This window comes from Microtus ochrogaster, chromosome 1 (genome assembly GCF_000317375.1).
Source record: "Microtus ochrogaster isolate Prairie Vole_2 chromosome 1, MicOch1.0, whole genome shotgun sequence".
Taxonomy (NCBI): Eukaryota; Metazoa; Chordata; class Mammalia; order Rodentia; family Cricetidae; genus Microtus; species Microtus ochrogaster.
Window position 1 is genome coordinate 55,958,898 of NC_022009.1, and position 18,889 is coordinate 55,977,786.

General features: G+C 39.7%; 1 protein-coding gene across 1 annotated transcript in view; it reads right to left on the minus strand.

Moving 5' to 3' along the window:
• Positions 1 to 18,889, minus strand: part of Ttc6 (tetratricopeptide repeat domain 6) — a 152,590-nt gene that overhangs the window by 52,224 nt on the left and 81,477 nt on the right. The window contains exons 8-13 of the mRNA XM_026789898.1: positions 15,931 to 16,023; positions 14,827 to 14,901; positions 11,588 to 11,949; positions 1,637 to 2,087; positions 1,202 to 1,331; positions 260 to 432 (exon numbers count right to left, since the gene is read on the minus strand). Coding sequence (XP_026645699.1) covers positions 260 to 432; positions 1,202 to 1,331; positions 1,637 to 2,087; positions 11,588 to 11,949; positions 14,827 to 14,901; positions 15,931 to 16,023 — 1,284 coding nt within the window. The remainder of the gene's footprint in view (positions 1 to 259; positions 433 to 1,201; positions 1,332 to 1,636; positions 2,088 to 11,587; positions 11,950 to 14,826; positions 14,902 to 15,930; positions 16,024 to 18,889) is intronic.

Sequence of the window (18,889 nt, forward strand, 5' to 3'; positions counted from 1 at the left end):
TACCATGGTGTACCTCACACCTACCTGTAATCCCAGTACCATGGTGTACCTCACACCTACCTGTAATCCCAGTACCATGGTGTACCTCACACCTATCTGTAATCCCAGTCCCACGGACCTGATGGCACCTCGGGTACCAGATATGCATCTGGTGCACATGCATACCACAGGCCAACCACTCTTAAAACAAATACTATAAAAAAAGGATTGCAATACAAAAAAATCTATCAATGGGAGCAGGGGGTGTCATGAAGCTTACTTTCGAATAGTCATCAATGGCCAGCACTCTGTTTGTCTTCTCATACATCTCCCCCCTCTTGAAATAGAGATCAGAATCTTTGGGTCTGCACTTGATTGCCTGACTGTAATTCAGAATTGCCAGTGTGATTTCCTTCTTCTCTCTGAAAATCTCTGCCTTTGACAAGTATGCCTCTAAAGATGAAAGGTAAAAACTCCGCTTTACAATCTTTTCCTTAGCTGTGAGAATTCAAAGCAGCAATCCCGCTTCAAAATGCATTCCTAGAAAGATGTTCACTATAGTATACACTGTTTCATTTTTCCACGCCTGATTTATTCTCAAAGTCTGAATACTCATTTGCAGTTTCAAGTAGTCTTGCTCTGACGTGGCAACATTACCATTCACCTGTGTAACTGTGTAAAATGTTTCAGTCTTAGCAACTGCAGTAAAAAGCTAGGTTTGAATGACTTTTAGCACATATGCCAACACAGATCAGAAGACATGCAGCCATCTTGTGTTTTGTCGTGTGGTTCTGGGAGTGCTGGGGATTCAAAGATGCACATGACAATTTCACATTTCTAGAAAAGTCTATGTCTAGAAGTTCAGGCCGTTAGAAAACAGCGCATATGAGCGAGGTATGGATTTCACCCACTATAAGGCCTTCACAGTATTACATTTTCATTCTGTAATGTGTGGTCAAGAAAAGAATTACAAATCACCTCCCAATTTTGAGTTCATATTGTCCATGTGAGACCCGTGAAAGGCATTGTGCTGAAATGGATCTCCAGGGAATAAACTCAGGCCTAATGAGTCATTTGAAAACAACGCAAGGGTTATATGAACTCTAAAGCTGAAGCCGTCATACCAATTTACAGAACTTCTACCTATCCGTTTGTATTTATAATCATGACAAAAGCCAAGAGAAAGAGACAGGTACTGTAGCTGTCTCCATATATAACCCACCTGCATGGTTTTTATTATATCTGTGTATAAAATTCAAGTCATCCAAAGCATCATTGATTTTGTCTTGGAAAAGATAAATGAAATGTCGGTGCCAATAGGCATTGAGAAACAATGGCTCCAAAAATATGGTCTGAAAAACACATGTATAAACAAAGTCAGATACATTGATTTTCCAAAAGAAAAAAAAAACACTATTAAGTGAGTTTCTCAAGCATCATTAATACCAGTGGCTTTACATGCATACAACATAAGATAAAGCCTCCCAATTCAAAAACCAGAAGTCTAGTGCTTTTAATGAAGATTTGAAAACGCCAATATTTGTATTTCATAAATTGTACTACAATCATTTGTCATTCAACACCTCAACAGAAATGACTATATAAAGAAAGGGAATGGAAACGGTGAGCTGTGTTGTTTTTATTCTTTCAAACTTACTTCTTGTAGGTCATTCATGGCGCTTTGCAACTTTCCCAGTTTTCTGTAAATAGCTCCACGCCGACAATAGGCAAACACGGGAATTCTTTTCTCATTTTTTATCTCTTGAGTCAACCGCTCCACTTCCGATTCATAATATTTAATGACATCAGGGGGAAGGTCACACTTGATATGATCAGATAATTCCAACTTGGGGAGTTCTATCACTGGCTCGGGAACTTCTTTCTGAAAAGACAGAACTGGTGCAGGTGTTTTCTGAGGTTTGTCTTTAGCGAAGATCTCCATAGCCCATGTCCGAGGATCAGTATTTTCTGGTATTCCTCCTTTACTTTGAACAAATTGATCAAAATTTAAAACCATGGGTACACTGGGAGACCTTATTTGACGTTCGTATAATGGAACTTTAAGGGAAAACTTTTTCTGCTCAGGAAGTACTCCGTGAGATGTCGATCTAGTGTCAAAGAGAATGATTAATTTTTAATTATAGAAACACAATTATCTTTCAATCTATGATTCAACTCAACCACACACAAGAAATTACTATTTTTCTATTATCAAAACTTGCTAATTTATGTAATCAAACTTCACTTTTTCAATCAGTAAGACTGCAGCACAATATGAAGAATCTCTGTAAAAATGGAAATACATTTTTGATGTGGCAGCCTCTCTAGACTGCTGGGATAGTGACAGCAGTTCCCCTTTCTGATCTGACTCACAACCTCATCTTCTCCCAGACTGACTGCAGTGGAGAATTTAGGAGGTGAGCTGGAAGGGATAAAGGAAATGCTTCTTCCAAAGGCTGAAGTTTAACTTGGTCATTTAGATCCTATCAAATGATGCAGCTATATTCCTCCTCAACTTCTCCACTGAAAACAGGACTGTATTGCAGCCGTATGGTAGCCAGCAGAGACAGAATAAAGACAGTCTACTGCAAGTTTGGAAAAAGCATTCAGTAGCGTTGGTTGTGTTGTGACCATACGGTAGCTAACGGAGACAGGATAAACACAGTCTACTGCTAGTTTGGAAAAAAGTTTTAGCTCCATTGTGTTTTATTTACTGAATTTATAGGGTAAGAAAGTCATGGTGCCAAAATAGGGGAATAAAGGTAAGAAAAGGCTCCCATTCTTTTATTCCCTTCTTATAATCTCCATGCCACATTCTCGTGCAAGCCATTCTCATCTGTTATGACATGAGGGCTGTGGGCTGGATAGCACTGTGTCATTTGACACAAGTTAACCCATCTTAGAGTAGGGAGCCTCAGTTGAGAAAGTGCCTCCAAGAGAGAGACCTGGCTGTAGACAAGACTGTAGGGAATGTTCTTAACTAGCAATTAATCAACCCAACCAATTACAGTTGATGCTACCCCTCTGCTGGTGGTCCTGGGTTCTGTTAGAATCAGTGGCGGGGAGGAGGCAGAAATCTAAAAGAAAGAAAAAAAGAAAGAAAGGAAGAAAGAAAGAGACAGACAGAGAGAGAGAGAGAGAGAGAGAGAGAGAGAGAGAGAGAGAGAGAGAAATCAATCCATCAATCAGACTGAGCAATCTGTCTTAGATGGGACATGAGACACTTCAGCCCAGGCCTCTGAGATACCACTGTCTCTTCCTCTCTCTGTTCTTCAGCCATATCCCCTTGGCTTCATATCGCTAATCTAGTACCACCTGAGAAAGGCTTTCTGTGCCAGGTGTTTTGTTTGTGCTTCTGTGTTCCACTCCTTCCTCACCTTGTTCCCTAGCCTGGGAAACTAACTTCTACAAACTACATCCACAAGACCCCTTGTTCTCTGCTTTATCAGAAACCTCAAGAGAGAGACACAAGCATCTGAAATCAAGCTTTCTATGCTCCAGGGCCATACAAGGTGGGTTACCTCTAGCTGGATATAATAATACTTGCCCAAAAAGAACAGGACTTCAAAGAAACCTTTCCTACCCCAACTATTTTCTCCCAGGTTTTAATAATTACTCTGTTTATCTTCCCAAACTTATTGTAGAAAATAAATTGATCCTAACCACACAATACGTTTATTCTCTTTGTCTCTCTGTCTCTCTTCCAACAAAGAGAAACAAAAACAAAACAAGAATTAAAACAAAACTTCTATAAGATAAAAAGTGCCAACACAAAGCAAACTGAAGTAAAAAGTCCACCGAAATATCACCGAGTTCTTTCTGTCTTGCCCAACTACTCCTGGGCATGGGGCCCGCCCTGTGATGTAGCTGATATACCCAGTGACACTCCACTGGAGAAAACTAATTTTTCCCTTTTCCAGAAGTTATCAATTGCAAACAACTTCCTGGTTAAGGGTGGGGCTTTGTGTCCACTTCCTGTTCTCTGCGCTGGGACCCCATCTTCCCTGAACCCATACCGGTCTTGTATGTGCTATCGTCGTCTCCATATGTGTTCATATGTGCATTAGTCCTGTTTAGTCCTGCTGTGTCTGAAAGTATTTCCTTGTAGTCATCCATCACCTCTGATTCTTACAATTTTTCTGCCTCCTCTCCCACAGAGATCTCTGAGTCTTGAGGGAGTAAGGGTTTGGTAAATTCATCCACTTTAGGACTAAATGCTCCAAAGTCTCTCACTCTCTGCACACAGTCCTGTTTGGATCTCCGTGTTAGTTTCCATCTACTTCAGGAGGAAGCTTCTCTGATGAGGGCTGAGTGAGGCACTTGGAAAGAACAGGAAAGCGGCAGTACCTACGAAGGGTCCAAACCTCTTAAGTACACTCGGGTAATGAAGCTTCTATGGAGAGGACACAATCAGACATGGAAAAAGGTGATTTTCCCCAAATTCCACTCATCTTCCCTAACAGGAGAAACTGACTAAGAGAAGTCATATCATTCATCTGTGAGATGCCATCTCCCCCTACACAATAGCCTTATACCTACATTAAATTACACAATCTGTGTATTCCCCCAAAATCTCTCAGCTGTGAGATCTGGATACTCTTGGAGAGCCACAATTGCCAGTTCTTCACCCTCTCAAATCCATCCTCTACGATGTGCCTTGAGATTAGTGGTTGCTGGTCCTAGTTGGTTTACCCTTGGTTACTCTACCCTCGCAATGCCTAACAAATGATCTTAGAAGTTACCATGCATCAGAACTGCTTAGGAGGCTTGTTGAAATGCAGATTTGGGGCCTTCACAATCTCTGATTTGTCAAGCAGAGGGTGGAGACCTAGGTTTTTACATTCTCACCAGATTCCACATAAAACACATGGATTCAAAGACAAAACTCTAAGAACTACTGCCATAGAAGAGTGAGCTCTAAGCCTTGGGAGACTGAGAATTGATCTGTAAAATGCGGCATCCTTAATCAAGCTCTGACTCCTGGAGGGAAGACAGAAAATGCAGAGGTGATGGCACACAGATAAACACTATATATGCTGACACGGACGTGAGTGAGTGAGGACCAGGAAGGAACTGATCTCGTTCAATGGTCACTAATAGGATTGTAGAATGGTAAACCCCAGCTAAAACCGCCTTGCCATCGCAGAAGCCAAAGACACAATTACAACAATTAACCACAGGAACAGAAAGGTAATAAGAGAATTTTACTTTGTGAGGACCTGTGGCAATAACTAAATGGCCACAGTTTCTCAGTGATAAGACAGATGGGCAGCCTGCTAAGGTATTGTTTGTCTTAGATAAGCAAGAAACTTATGAGTCTGTTGAGCATAAAACTAAATAGCTATATGTTTGAGGTTCATGTTTTCTTGCCAAGATCTCAGGACCAAAAGAGTCCACAGCCTAAAACTTCGCTTGCCATGATCCCAAGGAGAGGACCTCACCATGTGACACATGCATCTGTGAATCTCCCCCCAAAAGATTCCAAACACAAATACTTGCGCCTTCTGGAGGTCAGGAGATGCTAACTCTAGACATTTCAGTTCCAAATGTCACTGAGTCTATCAATAAAAGTAAGGAATTAATTAATAAACTAATAGGAAGTCTATTATTGGACTTGGACTGTCTAAAAATGGACCTGTGGAGGCCCCACCCTGTAGTCAATTTCTCATCCTGGAACACCGCAGCAGTGAGTGACTCAGAAAGAACTCAGTGTAGACAAGGACATAATGGTAATTAAGACCAAGCAGAAGTCTCTGGAGGGGCCCAGCCTACCCCACGCCACCCTGCAGGAAGATAACGCACAATGAAAGCCACCAGATCCCTGAAGAAAAGTCACACAATCATGGCGATGGGGCTATCAGCAATTTCAAAGACAAACACTGGTGACCACTCCACATCTCCATTTCCTGTCTGGCCAGTGCTAAAGCTGAATGTCTGGAAGAAAAGTTGCCATAACTTATCGTGAATGTAAATTTAAGCAGGTGTTGATTAGCAGGTGTTGGCCACCCTAGGTCTAGATGTGGTAACTACATTTATGAGAGCAATGTTCCCACTTTCTGGCACCTGATTTACAGCTATTGGTCTGGCTTGCTTTTTCCGTGGCTGTGACCTGGGATGTCAAGGGAAGCTTCCATCTGCATACCAGGGTCAGAGGTATCCACCTTTCCTTACCTGTCCTGCAGTGTCACTGAGATCTGAAGAGCTAAACTAATATGCATTCCTATTAGACCATTGTTTGACGCTCGCCATGCCCACCTGCTCCTTGCAGTCTTGACCATCTGGGAAAACCTTTCAACCTTTTCAATCGCTCCAGTAAAAATCTTTGGGAGTATCCTTAATTCATTTTTTCTCATATCTTACAAACAACCCATGAGCAAACATTGTTGGCTATATTCCCAACATTTGTCTAGAATGTGGCCACTTTTTACCACCTGGATTGCTATGACTTCAGACCCAGCTGCCATTTCTCACATAGATCATTCAGTTGCTTTCTTGTGGGTGTCTCTCAGCTTCCACTACAATTTCTTAATTCCTACCACTACCAAGGTGAGTCTTCTGGAAGATATATTTGATCATTTCAACATGTTCTCCACTCTCCGGGTCTTGTTTTGTATTTATATTTATCACAGCCTGCAAACATCTCTATCCTCTTCTTGAGTTCATAATGACTTACAAACACACACTTTCGTTTTTTAATTTCTGTATATGTGTATGGTGTATGCATGTATGTGCACAAGTTTGTGTGGCTGCGAATATAGAAGCCAGAGGAGGAGGTCGGGTGTTACCCACTATTACTCTCCACTTTCTTCTTGAGTCATAGTATGCCACTGTACCTGAAGCTCTATTTCAGCTATGCTACTAGCTAGTGAGATGCTGGAACCTGTTGAAGTAAGAGTAGTTGGGGCTGCGTCCCCGGCACCCCGGCCGCCTGGCTAGCTCATGCCCCGAAATAACAACACACAAATTGTTTTAAATTCATTTAAGCACTGCTTGGCCCATTTCTATCTAGCCTCTTCTAGGCTAATTCTCACATATTAATTTAGCCCATTTCTAATCATCTGTGTTGCACCCCAAGGTGCGCTTACCAGGAAGATTCTAGCCTACGTCCATCCTGGGTCGGAGCTGTGTCTCAGAGAGCAGAGCTATATCCGCGTCCGCCCAGGAGCCGGGAGCATGGCGTCTCTGCTCCAGACAGCAGAGCTGTCGAGTCTGAGCTCACTTCCTCTTCCTCCCAGCATTCTGTTCTGTTTACTCCACCCACCTATGTTCTAAGCTATGAGCCCAAGCAGTTTGTTTATTACTTATCCAATGAAATCAACAGATTGATATATGACACTCCCACATCAGGAACCCACCTGTGTCTGCCTTTCCCTACCCTCAATGATGGGCACATGCACCCATACCAATCATTTTTATGTGAGTACTGGGAATTTGAACTCACATTCCTATGCTTGTGCAAGAATTCTTACCCACTAAGCCATCTCCAGAGCCTCGACCTCTGGCCCATAGGACAATACCTGGTATTATCCCTTAAACATTTCCTTGACCTCACTTTCTTAGGAATCTCTTGTTTCAAGACACCAGTCTGGGTGCTGTCCAAAAGCAATAGGCATATCCTGCAACTTGGGGCTATTACACAAACTTTTACCTTTTCTTCAGAGATCTAAACACCTCATTCCTCCATACTGTTCAGTTCTAAGTCATAGAGGCATCTAGCAGTCTGTCTAAGAGCGGCTCCCACTGCCCTGCCTTACTCTCGCCATAATTGTTATCACTTCCTTAACATCATGAGTCAATCTCTGCTGTCACTTTCCACTAGGATATAAATGCTATGACAGGGGACTGGCTAGCACTCTCCACTGTCCTCATCTGCAGTTTCCTATCTAGACTAGAATCTGGTATACAGAAGGTGCTCGAAAAATTTACTCTGAAGTCTGCTGAACTAAAGTACAAATTTCCTTCACTATCTCCTTGCTTCTTGCTCCGTCGGCAGTACTTTCCAGCTCTAAAGCACAGGGGACCATCGTTTCTGAGATCCAATTCCAGAATAAATACTAAAATGACTGTGTATTTCATTTAGCTCTGTAAATCTGGAAAGAGCACAGATTACATTTTAATCTGAAGAGTCCATTGATCTGCTCTGCAGATATTCACGGTGGATGCAGATATATTTTGAGAATACCCAGATTCCACTGATTTCCCCCCCCAAAAAAAACTTTTACAAACGAAAATCAAAAAGTTACTTTTAAACATAACTATATGTCCAGTAGAAAAATTTCAAACAATGTAGAGAGCATAAAGTAACTCTCAGTAAAGTCTCTTTTCAACCCATCCCCAACAACTACCTGCACCACAGAAACAATCGATGCCAGAGGCTGGTGGATATAATCCATATTCTCTATACACTATGCAAGCACACACTTAAGATACGTGCATAGGCATAAAGGCTAATCTCTTCCCACAGGTTTGTATGACTGTGTTTCCATGTACACATTCAAAACCGTGTCAGTGGTGATTTAATGAGGGAACTGCAATGTCTTCTAAATATTTTACAATGAGCACGCATTATCTTCTGAGCTGATAAAATAATGGTAATATCTTAAAGGGAGCAAGCAACTAGAACCTGCTAGGCAAGTTCCAGAGGAATGTAAAAAGCAAACACAGATAATGGGTGAACTTTTACAAGGAAAAGCTATAGTCTCGGATCATTGAAATTAAATAGCCCAAATTAAAAGGGAAGAGAAAGGAAAAAGCATGGTCATAAAGTCTAGATCCACGTTTTCATAGCCAAGGGTATGGTTCACGGTTTCCCCCTTGAAGGAGCAACACAATAAATTGACCTGTTGCTTCACCTGCGATGTAGAGAGGTCATGCTCTCGAGGTAGAATATGTGTTCACAAAATTAGTTTGAGATGAGATGTGACCCTGTTGGAGGAGACAGGGAAGTTTTCAACAGCATAAATGTGTTGCCCAAGGTATTCCATTTGTATAAGGATAAAGCTGGTTTTACCGTCTGACATGTGAGACTTTTGAGCTGGAAGTAACTTCAGCAGAGAAACTCATCTTTCAGACAAGGAAACGCCCTAAGAAATAACGTGGCGTGGCCTGGTCACCAAGGGGCGAATGTAGGGCAGCTACAATTCAGATGCGGAGACGCCTGACACATCCTTGTTCCTGGAGCTAAACTGTCTCCAGTTCTTAGAGAAACAGAACAAGGAAAGGCTGAAGCATGCCAGACGAGCAAAGACATCATCTACCAAAAGTTCCTTCTAGTCCCTCACTGGCCTGTCTCATGACTCAGGGCTCAGAGCGGAAGATAAGATCTAAAGAAACAGTGAAGCCTTGCTGTTATTGCAGGTATGTGGCTTTCTGCCAAAACCAAGCTAATGAGGAGAGTAGCAGGGGCAGCCTATCTCAAGGGGACTGAAAGGTAACGTGTGAGTCTGGGACTTTAGTCCAAATGACCTTCTGCAGGAACAACTTTCTGGAGTCAGGACATGGAAGTCATGACTTCACATGGGAAAGCACATGTGACCTACTTCGAATCTCTAAGGGGTTGGCCAAGAATGGCTGTCATTCAACAAGAGCAAAGCTAGATGTAAAATGGTAAGAATGGCATTTCTTAGTCACCAAAATCAATGGGAGATGTCCTAACTGTAGAAATTGCTCCCTAACTTGCTCTGAGCTAACCATTACTTCCTATCTACACTGAAATAGAAAGTACTGATGCACCGACCAGGATACAAACAGTTGTTTTGCTGCTGGTGCACAGAGCTGTGCTCCTCCTGTATGCCCTGCTGTGAGTGTCACAGCAAACGCAAATTCTAAGCCTGGTTATTAAGAGAGACAAATACATTCCTCTAAATGGTGAAAGTTGTCTAGACTCCACATATGAGAGAAAACATGCATGGGTTTTTTGCTTCCTTAGATTGTGTGACCTCACGTAATATTATATATACATTCTGAACTACCCATTTTCCTACAAATTTTGTGATTCTTGTTTTTCTTTAAAGCTCAACAGTATTCATATATATATGCAAATATATACAAACATGTACAAATACAAAAGTACAACGTGTAGAAAAAACAAGAAAGGCTAAATATTAGAGGATGAGGAAAGGCTGGATGCAGGCAATGGCCACGGTTAGAAGAAAGGACATTAAGATAATTGACTTTCTGGTTTTAAGTATGCCATGGATTACTTGTTTGGGAAGTAGATAAGTGCACAGAAATACACTTGGGAGGAAAGAGATAAACACCAATGTGAAGCCCCACAGCTTCTGTCCCTCAATGTCTACTTTAACTATATCGAAGACCACTGTACAGTCTTTAGGCCTGGTTAATTTCAGTGTGTGATTTTTTTTTATTTGCAACCTTTTTATAATAAATTTCTAGATGAATGATTAAACTTAATTTGAAATGACAAAGTGTCTCTAAGCAATGCAAAAACTCCCAGAAAGTATTTAATCTGCTATTATACCATTTCTTTAGATAGAGGTCACCTGGGACCAGTCAAAATAATGTGGCCCTGTCTTTTACTGTGATGACAAAGGTTCATACTTTGAAATCAGCAAGTGTATCAAAAAAAAAAAAACACTTCAAATGTCTGATTCTTCTTTAAGGGATTTTTTTTCAGCTCAGAAAAAAAAATCTATATGAAACCTCCTGAAAATCTTCCTTCTACACTGGAGCAGTGGAGATCAGCACACAGGAGACCTCAGATCTGAGTAGCACCCCCACACTACGGTCCCTGCTGCCACTCACAAAGTTTTAAGTTCCAGAGTCCCAGTATAAGTCACCAACCACACCAAAGAGCCAGTGCATCTTAATAACAACAAAATAAACGAAACATTTCTACTCCCTTATCGCCCCCAAAGTTTTTACTTTCCAAGTGGGTGTGAGTTTAACAGATTATTACCCAGGAATGTCTAAAGAGAAAATCATTCCTGGGCTTTCTTGGAAACTTCTGTCAGATGCATGGCCTACAAGAAGCATCTGTGTCTTCCGCAGTAAAGATGATCATACCAGGAGCTGGCGTTGCTTCCAATTCAGGTTCTCCAATTTTGAAAAGATGCCAGCTATTTTTACCTCCAATTGAGGATCAAACATAATTACATTTGTGTGTCGATCCTTGAAGAAAGGCTCACAACACACAAAATGTTTATTATATTTATTGCACAATTCAGCACAAATGTAAATTTGAAAACAGTTAACCATCAGCCATCTACTTTAGTTTTGGAGTGGATGGTATTCATTTAGAATAGGGACCGGACCTGCGCATCAAGCCATTTTAGCAAACGCATGGCTCTATTTTGTTTCTTTCTGCTGAGAGACACTTTCAGACATAAAATGGATTCAGTCCTAAAACGGGAAGTCAAGCAATTCACATATTCATGCTATGAAAATAAAATGGATTCAGTCCTAAAACAGGAAGTCAAGCAATTCACATATTCATGCTATGAAATGCCTACATATTTCAAAATGGGAGATTCACTCTCCAACTAGCATATTTTCCATCGAGAATTAACAGTAGCAATACTGAATGAAATCATAAAATTAAGTCCCCAAACTATAATATCCTTCACAAGCCATAAAAATTGAAGAGAACCTTTCTAATTTCTTTGGAGGCTTGGAGAGCTGCTCATACACAAGGCCAAGCTTCTGGAACTTCATTCCTTTCCCCAATATCTTCTTCTTCTTTTTCCTGGGATACACAATGTAGGTGATGCCAGCTTTTTTTGATAATTCAACAAGAGAAAATGACAGGCATTTCAAGCTGTCTAACTCATTCATGGTTTCCAGGCTGCCTTTTATGGAGGTATCAAATATCCCCCTTTGCTTGGCAAGCTGGCGCTCCAGCTCCTTCCTCTTCTGGAACAGGAGCTGCTTCAGGTTGCTATCGATGTCGTCCTTAACTATAAACGGCGATGGGGTCCCTTCTTTCTGCAACTCAACAGTAGAGTTTGATCTCTTCATAAGAAAACAGAGTTGGAAATATATATCATCAATTGAGTTGTTCTACACTTATAGTTAATACAATCACAACTGCAATTAATATGGCTTGGCTTTATTGAATAAATATTAAATAATATACTCTTACAGTTGTCAATGGTATCTATGAATTGTACAAAGCAACAGGTGATGTAGGTGGGTCTTCTATTTGTTACTTTCATTGGTTAATAAAGAAATTGCCTTGGCTTTTTGATAGGGCAGAATTTAGATAGGTGGAGTAGACAGAACAGAATGCTGGGAGAAAGAAAGCCGAGTCAGTCAGTCGCCATGATTCTCCGACATGAGAAGGACGTAGGCTAGAATCTTTCCTGGTAAGCAACCAACTCATGGTGCTAAACAGATTATTAAAAATGGGTTAATCAAGATGTGAGAATTAGCCAATAAGAGACTGAAACTAATGGGCCAGGCAGTGTTTAAAAGAATACAGTTTCCGTGTAATTATTTCAGGTTTAAACTAGCTGAGGAGCCTGGATCCTGATGGAACGCATCCTGCTGCTCCTTATCACTACAAACAGGTTTCATCATGGCATTCTCATGCATGTGTGTAAAGTACTTTGACCACGTTCATCCCCATTCTTTTCTGATCCCTTCACCCTGATGGCCTTTCTCTTCCCAAACAGTCTCCCTTCTACTTCCATGTCTTTTAAAAATCTAGATATCCACATGAGAGAAAATACAGTATTCATCTTTCTTCAGATGACTTATTTCACATCGTATGATGATCTCCAGCCTATACCCGCTTCCGCTCAAGGGACACAATTTCACCCTTCTTATGGCTGAATACGACTTCATTGTTTGTATTCCACATACTCTGTATCCACTCACTTATCTACTGACGGGATCCAGACTGATGATAATCTGTCTCTTGTGAACACAGCTCCAATAAACTTGGGTATGCAGATATGCTTATTGTAGTCTGATTTTGATTCATTCGGGAATATACACGGAAGCAATCAAGCTGGATAATTGATAGTTCTATTTTTAGTTCCCTGGACAAACTCTGTTGATTTTCCACCATAGCTACACTGATTTACATTCTTACTAGTCATATGCACCCTTTTTATTTCCCTTTGTAGCTATAGCAAATGGTATTGGTCTCCTTCCTGTTTCTATCTTAGGATGTTAATTATTGGTGAGTGTGAACGGCCAATGATTTTTATGTGTTGACTGTGTGTCCTACTATTTTGTGCTTATCAGGTCTACAGGGCATTTGTGGTCTTTTAGGTAAAGAAACACAGTGAATGGGGATAATTTGTCATTTTCCCCATTTGTAACCCTTTCATTTTTTCCTCTTTTCTTATTGGTAAGTAAGACTTCTAGCATTGTATTGATTGAAAGTACAAACAGTGAACACACATGTATCATTCTTGACTTTAGAGAGAATTCTTTGTTTTTTTCCCTAGTTAGTGTAATGTTGGATATAGGTTTGTTCATAGATAGCATAATCGCAGTGAGGTTGGTTCCTTTTATTTCTAGTTTCTTTTGGGGATCTTAGCATCAAGATTGCTTATCCTCTTATCTATTGACAGGATTGTGTGATTTCTACATTTTATTCTATTTATGTACTGTGTTACATTTATTGATGTGCATGCTGACCCACACATTTGCATCTAGACTGGAGTCAACTTGATCACAATGGATGGGTTTCTAATTCTTCACATTTATTTATGTTCTTTGTGCATGTGTGATGACCAGAGGGCAATTTGTGAGAGTTGTTTCTTCTTTCTATCAAACTCCAGGTATCAGGCTTAGTGGCAAAAAGCCTTACTGCTGAGGCACCTCACTAACCCTCTCCCTGATGTACTAATGAATGCAGCTTGCAGGCTAAATTTTGTTGACAGTTTTTGTGTCTAAGTTTACCAAAGAAAATGACTTAATTTTGGCAGTGCTGGTGGTCATTTTCTGGGATTTGGTATCAGAGTAAATATGGCTTTCAAAATAAATTTTGTTGAGTTCCGTCTCTTTTCATTTTGTAGAATAACTTGAGGCTTTTCATTCTGAGTTCTTTACATGTCTGGTAAAGTTCTTAAGCTTATTCAAGAGGCAATTTATAAAGTTAACAGTGGGTTAATGCAAAGTACAATAATTTGGTTGGTTTTCATAAAAACACTTTAAATTAAACATACTACATTAATTAAACATAACAAATTATTAAAAGGACTTATTTTGTAAAATTAACTTGTGAGTCTATTTTAAAAACACCTTAACAACATTGTATTCCCATATACCACTATTAACCTATACTCTACAATAACTTTCCATACAATATTTGTAAGTTTAAATAACAATACCCATTTTCTTATATTATCTGATAATAAACCTAATTTTAACATGAATATATTAACATAATATTTATAAGTGACTTGCAATGACTAAACATTAATCATTATAACTTTATAATAATATCACTAATAAAAGAAATTTTATGTTGAACTCTTTACTGTATCATTTTCTACCTATTTCCTGGCTGTCTCCCCAGTGCTGGATCATAAGCATGAGACACCTGGACTAGATGGTGTGTGTGTGTGTGTGTGTGTGTGTGTGTGTATGTGTGTGTGTGTGTGTGTGTGTGTGTGTGTGTGTGTCTGCACATCCAAATTCCACAAGCAGGAATGTCACAAAAGCTACGTGTGTATTTAAAATGCAGTCACGCCTGTAGAGATAGTGCCCCTGCGTTATTTATTATAATCCCTATCTCATGAAACTGCAATTCACTCAAGGTATAATAGTAAGAAACAGTATAACTGTTCAAACTTTTGAAAAGAGCATAACATGATTTTTACTGCTAGAAATACAAACATATTTGAGAATGTAAAAGTCAAAAAGTTAGAATACCTTTAATCGTGTGTACGGAGCACTGGAATATTTTTGGATATTCTCATATGATGCAGATTTTTTTATTATTAAAGACTGTAAAATAATCAGGTAAAAACACATTAACCATAGTCACTGTTCAGCAAATGAAAAGTGTCATATGACAGTTAAGTAATAATGATTCTTATAAATTAATGAAAAGTACAAAGTCTAATTAAAATATGCTTTCTTACTCATTAAGTTTGTTTCCTTAAGTGACCTAAGACCTGTCACTTCATTTAGTCATTTTTATAGGAATGAAAATTGCTAATTCTTAATTTAAGCTTGACATAACAGAAATCAAGAACCCGAGACGCCCAGGCACTCTGGGGCCGAGCCTCTTCGCTGGTACAAATGACACTGATTTGTGAGTGTTCAGAGGCTGCGCTGACAAGTGAGGCTCCATCAGCCAGACCTGAAGAAGACACTTACTTGTCCCCGAACTGTCACCCTTTCCTGCTTTCTAATGTTTCAGAGTTTTATACAGGCATATAATGTGTTTTGATCTAATCCACTCCTCACCCCTTCCCTACAATTCTCCCCTGTGCCATCTACCGCTTTTCCTTCCAACTCCATGTGCTCTAGTCCTTAAGTCCACTGAGTCTGCTTAGGGCCATCCACTGAAACACAGATAGCGCTCGAAATCCCACATCCATGAAGAAAATTGACGCTCCTCCCACAGCAGCCATCAAATGGTAATTCCTCCTCAGCTGTGGGTGGGATCTTGCAAGCCTGTTCCCAATCCATGGCATACACGCACACACACACGCGCATACACACGCGCGCGTACACACACACACACACACACACACACACACACTTTAGCATTTAAGTCCTAGGCAAAAAAATAATTGGTAAGCTTGCAATTTTAGGAAAGAAACACACAAATATCCTGCAATTGATTAATGAATACTATCTTCTGAACATTCTAAGAACACCACAATGGGAATCAATGTGTTTGCACAGACACAGGTCTGAAACATTCCTCAAAGTAATAAAACACCAAGAAATGATTTCCAGAAACAATTCCCGAACTAAAGGAAGATATGCTAATCAATTTAAATTCAGAGTCGAAGTCATACATACCTTAAAACTTCTTCTGGCATATGTATCCAAAATAACCACACTTTCCTTGCTTTCAGAAATTTTCTCAGTTAAAATTCTGCTTGTCTGAGCACTCTGTGATAAAAGGTTAAATTATGTATTAAATAATGTTATGGGATATTTTCAATGCTTATACTCACTGTTATTTCACTGATCAACATTGTTAGCAAAATAAATAAAAGACCTGTAGTAAAAGAATCACTTCCAGAGATGCATGAAAATCCAACTAGAGGCATCATATTAATGCAAAATCCACAGTACGGCTCCGGCCTTGGATCAAGTGGGAATGTGCACTTCATTTGTGTAATTTTAATTCTTAGGAAATATTGGTGACATTACAGTCTGGTAGAGTAGCACTAGATGTCTTACATATCAACACCGAAATTATTAACAGGATGTGTAATTAGGCCTTACTATTAACAAATAACTTCATTCTCAAGCACAGGTAAGTACTCTAAATGTAAACTAGATTATAAGTTTCCTTAAATGACTTAAAGTTTGAATTCTTTCACCCAAGTAAGTTACAATACCTGTGTGTTATTATGAGAGGAAAAAGCCATGCAAAATATGCTCATGAATCTTACAGCCAGTGACTTTGGTATTCAGAAACAACTGGAAGACCTAAATTTGACAAGCTGACAGTCTCATGGTTAGCTGAACCTTGCTATTCTTTATTTATATGATGAAGTGTTAACTTTATAGTTAAAAAATACTGAAATTTAAAAATCAGTTTTTAAAAGTAGTGTGATATTATCATTGCTAAGGCAATTTAGGAATCAGCGTTGAATTTTGTTCATCCTTTGGTTCTCAACCTGTGGGTTACAATCCCTTTGGGGGTTGAGCTAGCCTTTCAGAGAAGTCTCCTAAGATCATTAGAAAACACAGATTATTTACATTACAATTCGTAACAGTAGCAAAATAACAGTTATAAATAGCAAAGAAAATAATTTTATGACTGAATGTAGCACAATTAATAAAAACCCAGAGACAGATATTGGGTTTTAAGCTGAAGATCAGAAAAGCAAAGCAGCCAACTGTAGGCAGGGGCTGCTCGTTCATTTCCAGCCACCCAGAACCAAAATAATCACACAGAAACTATATTAATTACAACACTGTTTGGTCAGTCACTTAAGTGTATTGCTCACTACTCTTCTATCTTAAACTAACCCATTTTTATCATTCTGTGTTTTGCCACAAGGCTGTGGTTTACCAAGTAAAGTTCTGGCATCTGTCTCCTTTGGCAGCTACATGGCATTTCCTTGACTCTGCCTACTCTCTCTATATATCTTTTCCAACCTGGTTATAGTCTGTTAAGTCATTGCCTGAAAGCTGCTTCTTTATTAACCAATGCCAATAAAACATATTCACAACATCACCTTCCCTTTTTTATCTAATTAAAAAGGAAGGTTTTAACATAGCAAGATTATATATAACAAAACAGTTATCAAGCAAGAATTATAGTTACGATATTTAGTCCACTTACATTTGGCAAATTAAGAAAAATACTCTGTCATCGATTCTATCCTTGTGAGTCTAAAATTTTATTCTAATCTATCTTTTATAATTATAACTATCTTTTGTCAACTCCATAAAAGACTCTAGAAGGATATAATATTGCCTAGGTAAGCAGGGAGTGCATTGTAAGCAACTTCCAAAACTCTAAAATTGACAGAGACATCTCGCTGCCTGGGCAGTCTCCCCAAGTTTTTCTGTAACATTGGGCATCCATCTTAAGCCTACAGGCCTATAGTATCTGGCAGACTTTTTCATGAAGCAGGAAATTTGAAGCTCTCTTATGCCTTGTACTGGGTAAAGTACATCAGCATTTGTCTCCTTCAGCAGCTACATGGCATCTCTTTGACTCTGCCTACTCTCTCTCTCTCTACATCTCTGTTCAGATTTCCTGCCTGGTTTTACTCTATTAAGTCATTGGCCAAAAGCAGCTTCCTTAATGACAAATGTCACTAAAATATATTCACAGCATACAGAGGGGAATCCCACATCAGTCAACCACTAGAGAGACCTTTTACTTGTACCAAAAATTTCAAACTGAAAGGACGAGGCCCTCTCTCCACAAATCTTCAGACTCCACACCCAACTGAGTTCCTCTCTCTGCCCAGCCATATCGCTTCTGTCTCCACCTCCCTAGTAATGGGATTAAAAGTATGTAACTCTCAAACTATGGAATTAAAGGTGAGAACCATCACCACTGGGATCTCTTTCTGGATCAATCTTGTATAGCCCAGGATGGCCTTGAACTCACAGAGATCTATCTGCCTCTCTTTCCTGAGTTCTCGGATTAAAGGTGTGTGACATCACTCCCTGGCCTGTGTGGCTGATTAGTGTGACAGCTTTGCCCCCTGATCTCCAAGCAAGCTTTATTTATTAAAACACAAATAATATACCATTATAGCAGGGGGTCAACACAACATAAGGATCTGTATTAAAAAGTCCCAGCATTGGGAAGGTTGAAAAATCACTGTGTCTGGGTTTCTATTGTCATAATGAAACATCCTAATCAAAATTAATGAAGGGAGGAAGTGTTTATTTCACTTACACTTACACATCTCTGTTCATCATCAAAGGCAGGAACTCAAGCAGGGCAGGAACCTGGAGGCAGGCGCTGATTCAGAGCCATGAAGGGGTGCTGTTTACTGGTTTTCTCCCCACGGTTTACTAACCAGCTTTCTTATAGAACCCAGGACCACCAGCCCAGGTGTGGTACCACCACAATGTGCTGGACTGGGCCCTCCTGACTCTATCACTAATTAAGAAAATACCCTACAGACTTGCCTGCCTTTAGCTGGAACTTACGGAAGCATTTTCTCAATTGAAATTCCTTTCTCTCAGATGACTTTAGCTTGTGTCAAGTTGATATTAAACTAGCCAGGACAGTATATTTTTACAAAAAAAAAAAAACTGTAGCACAATAGAAGGCAAA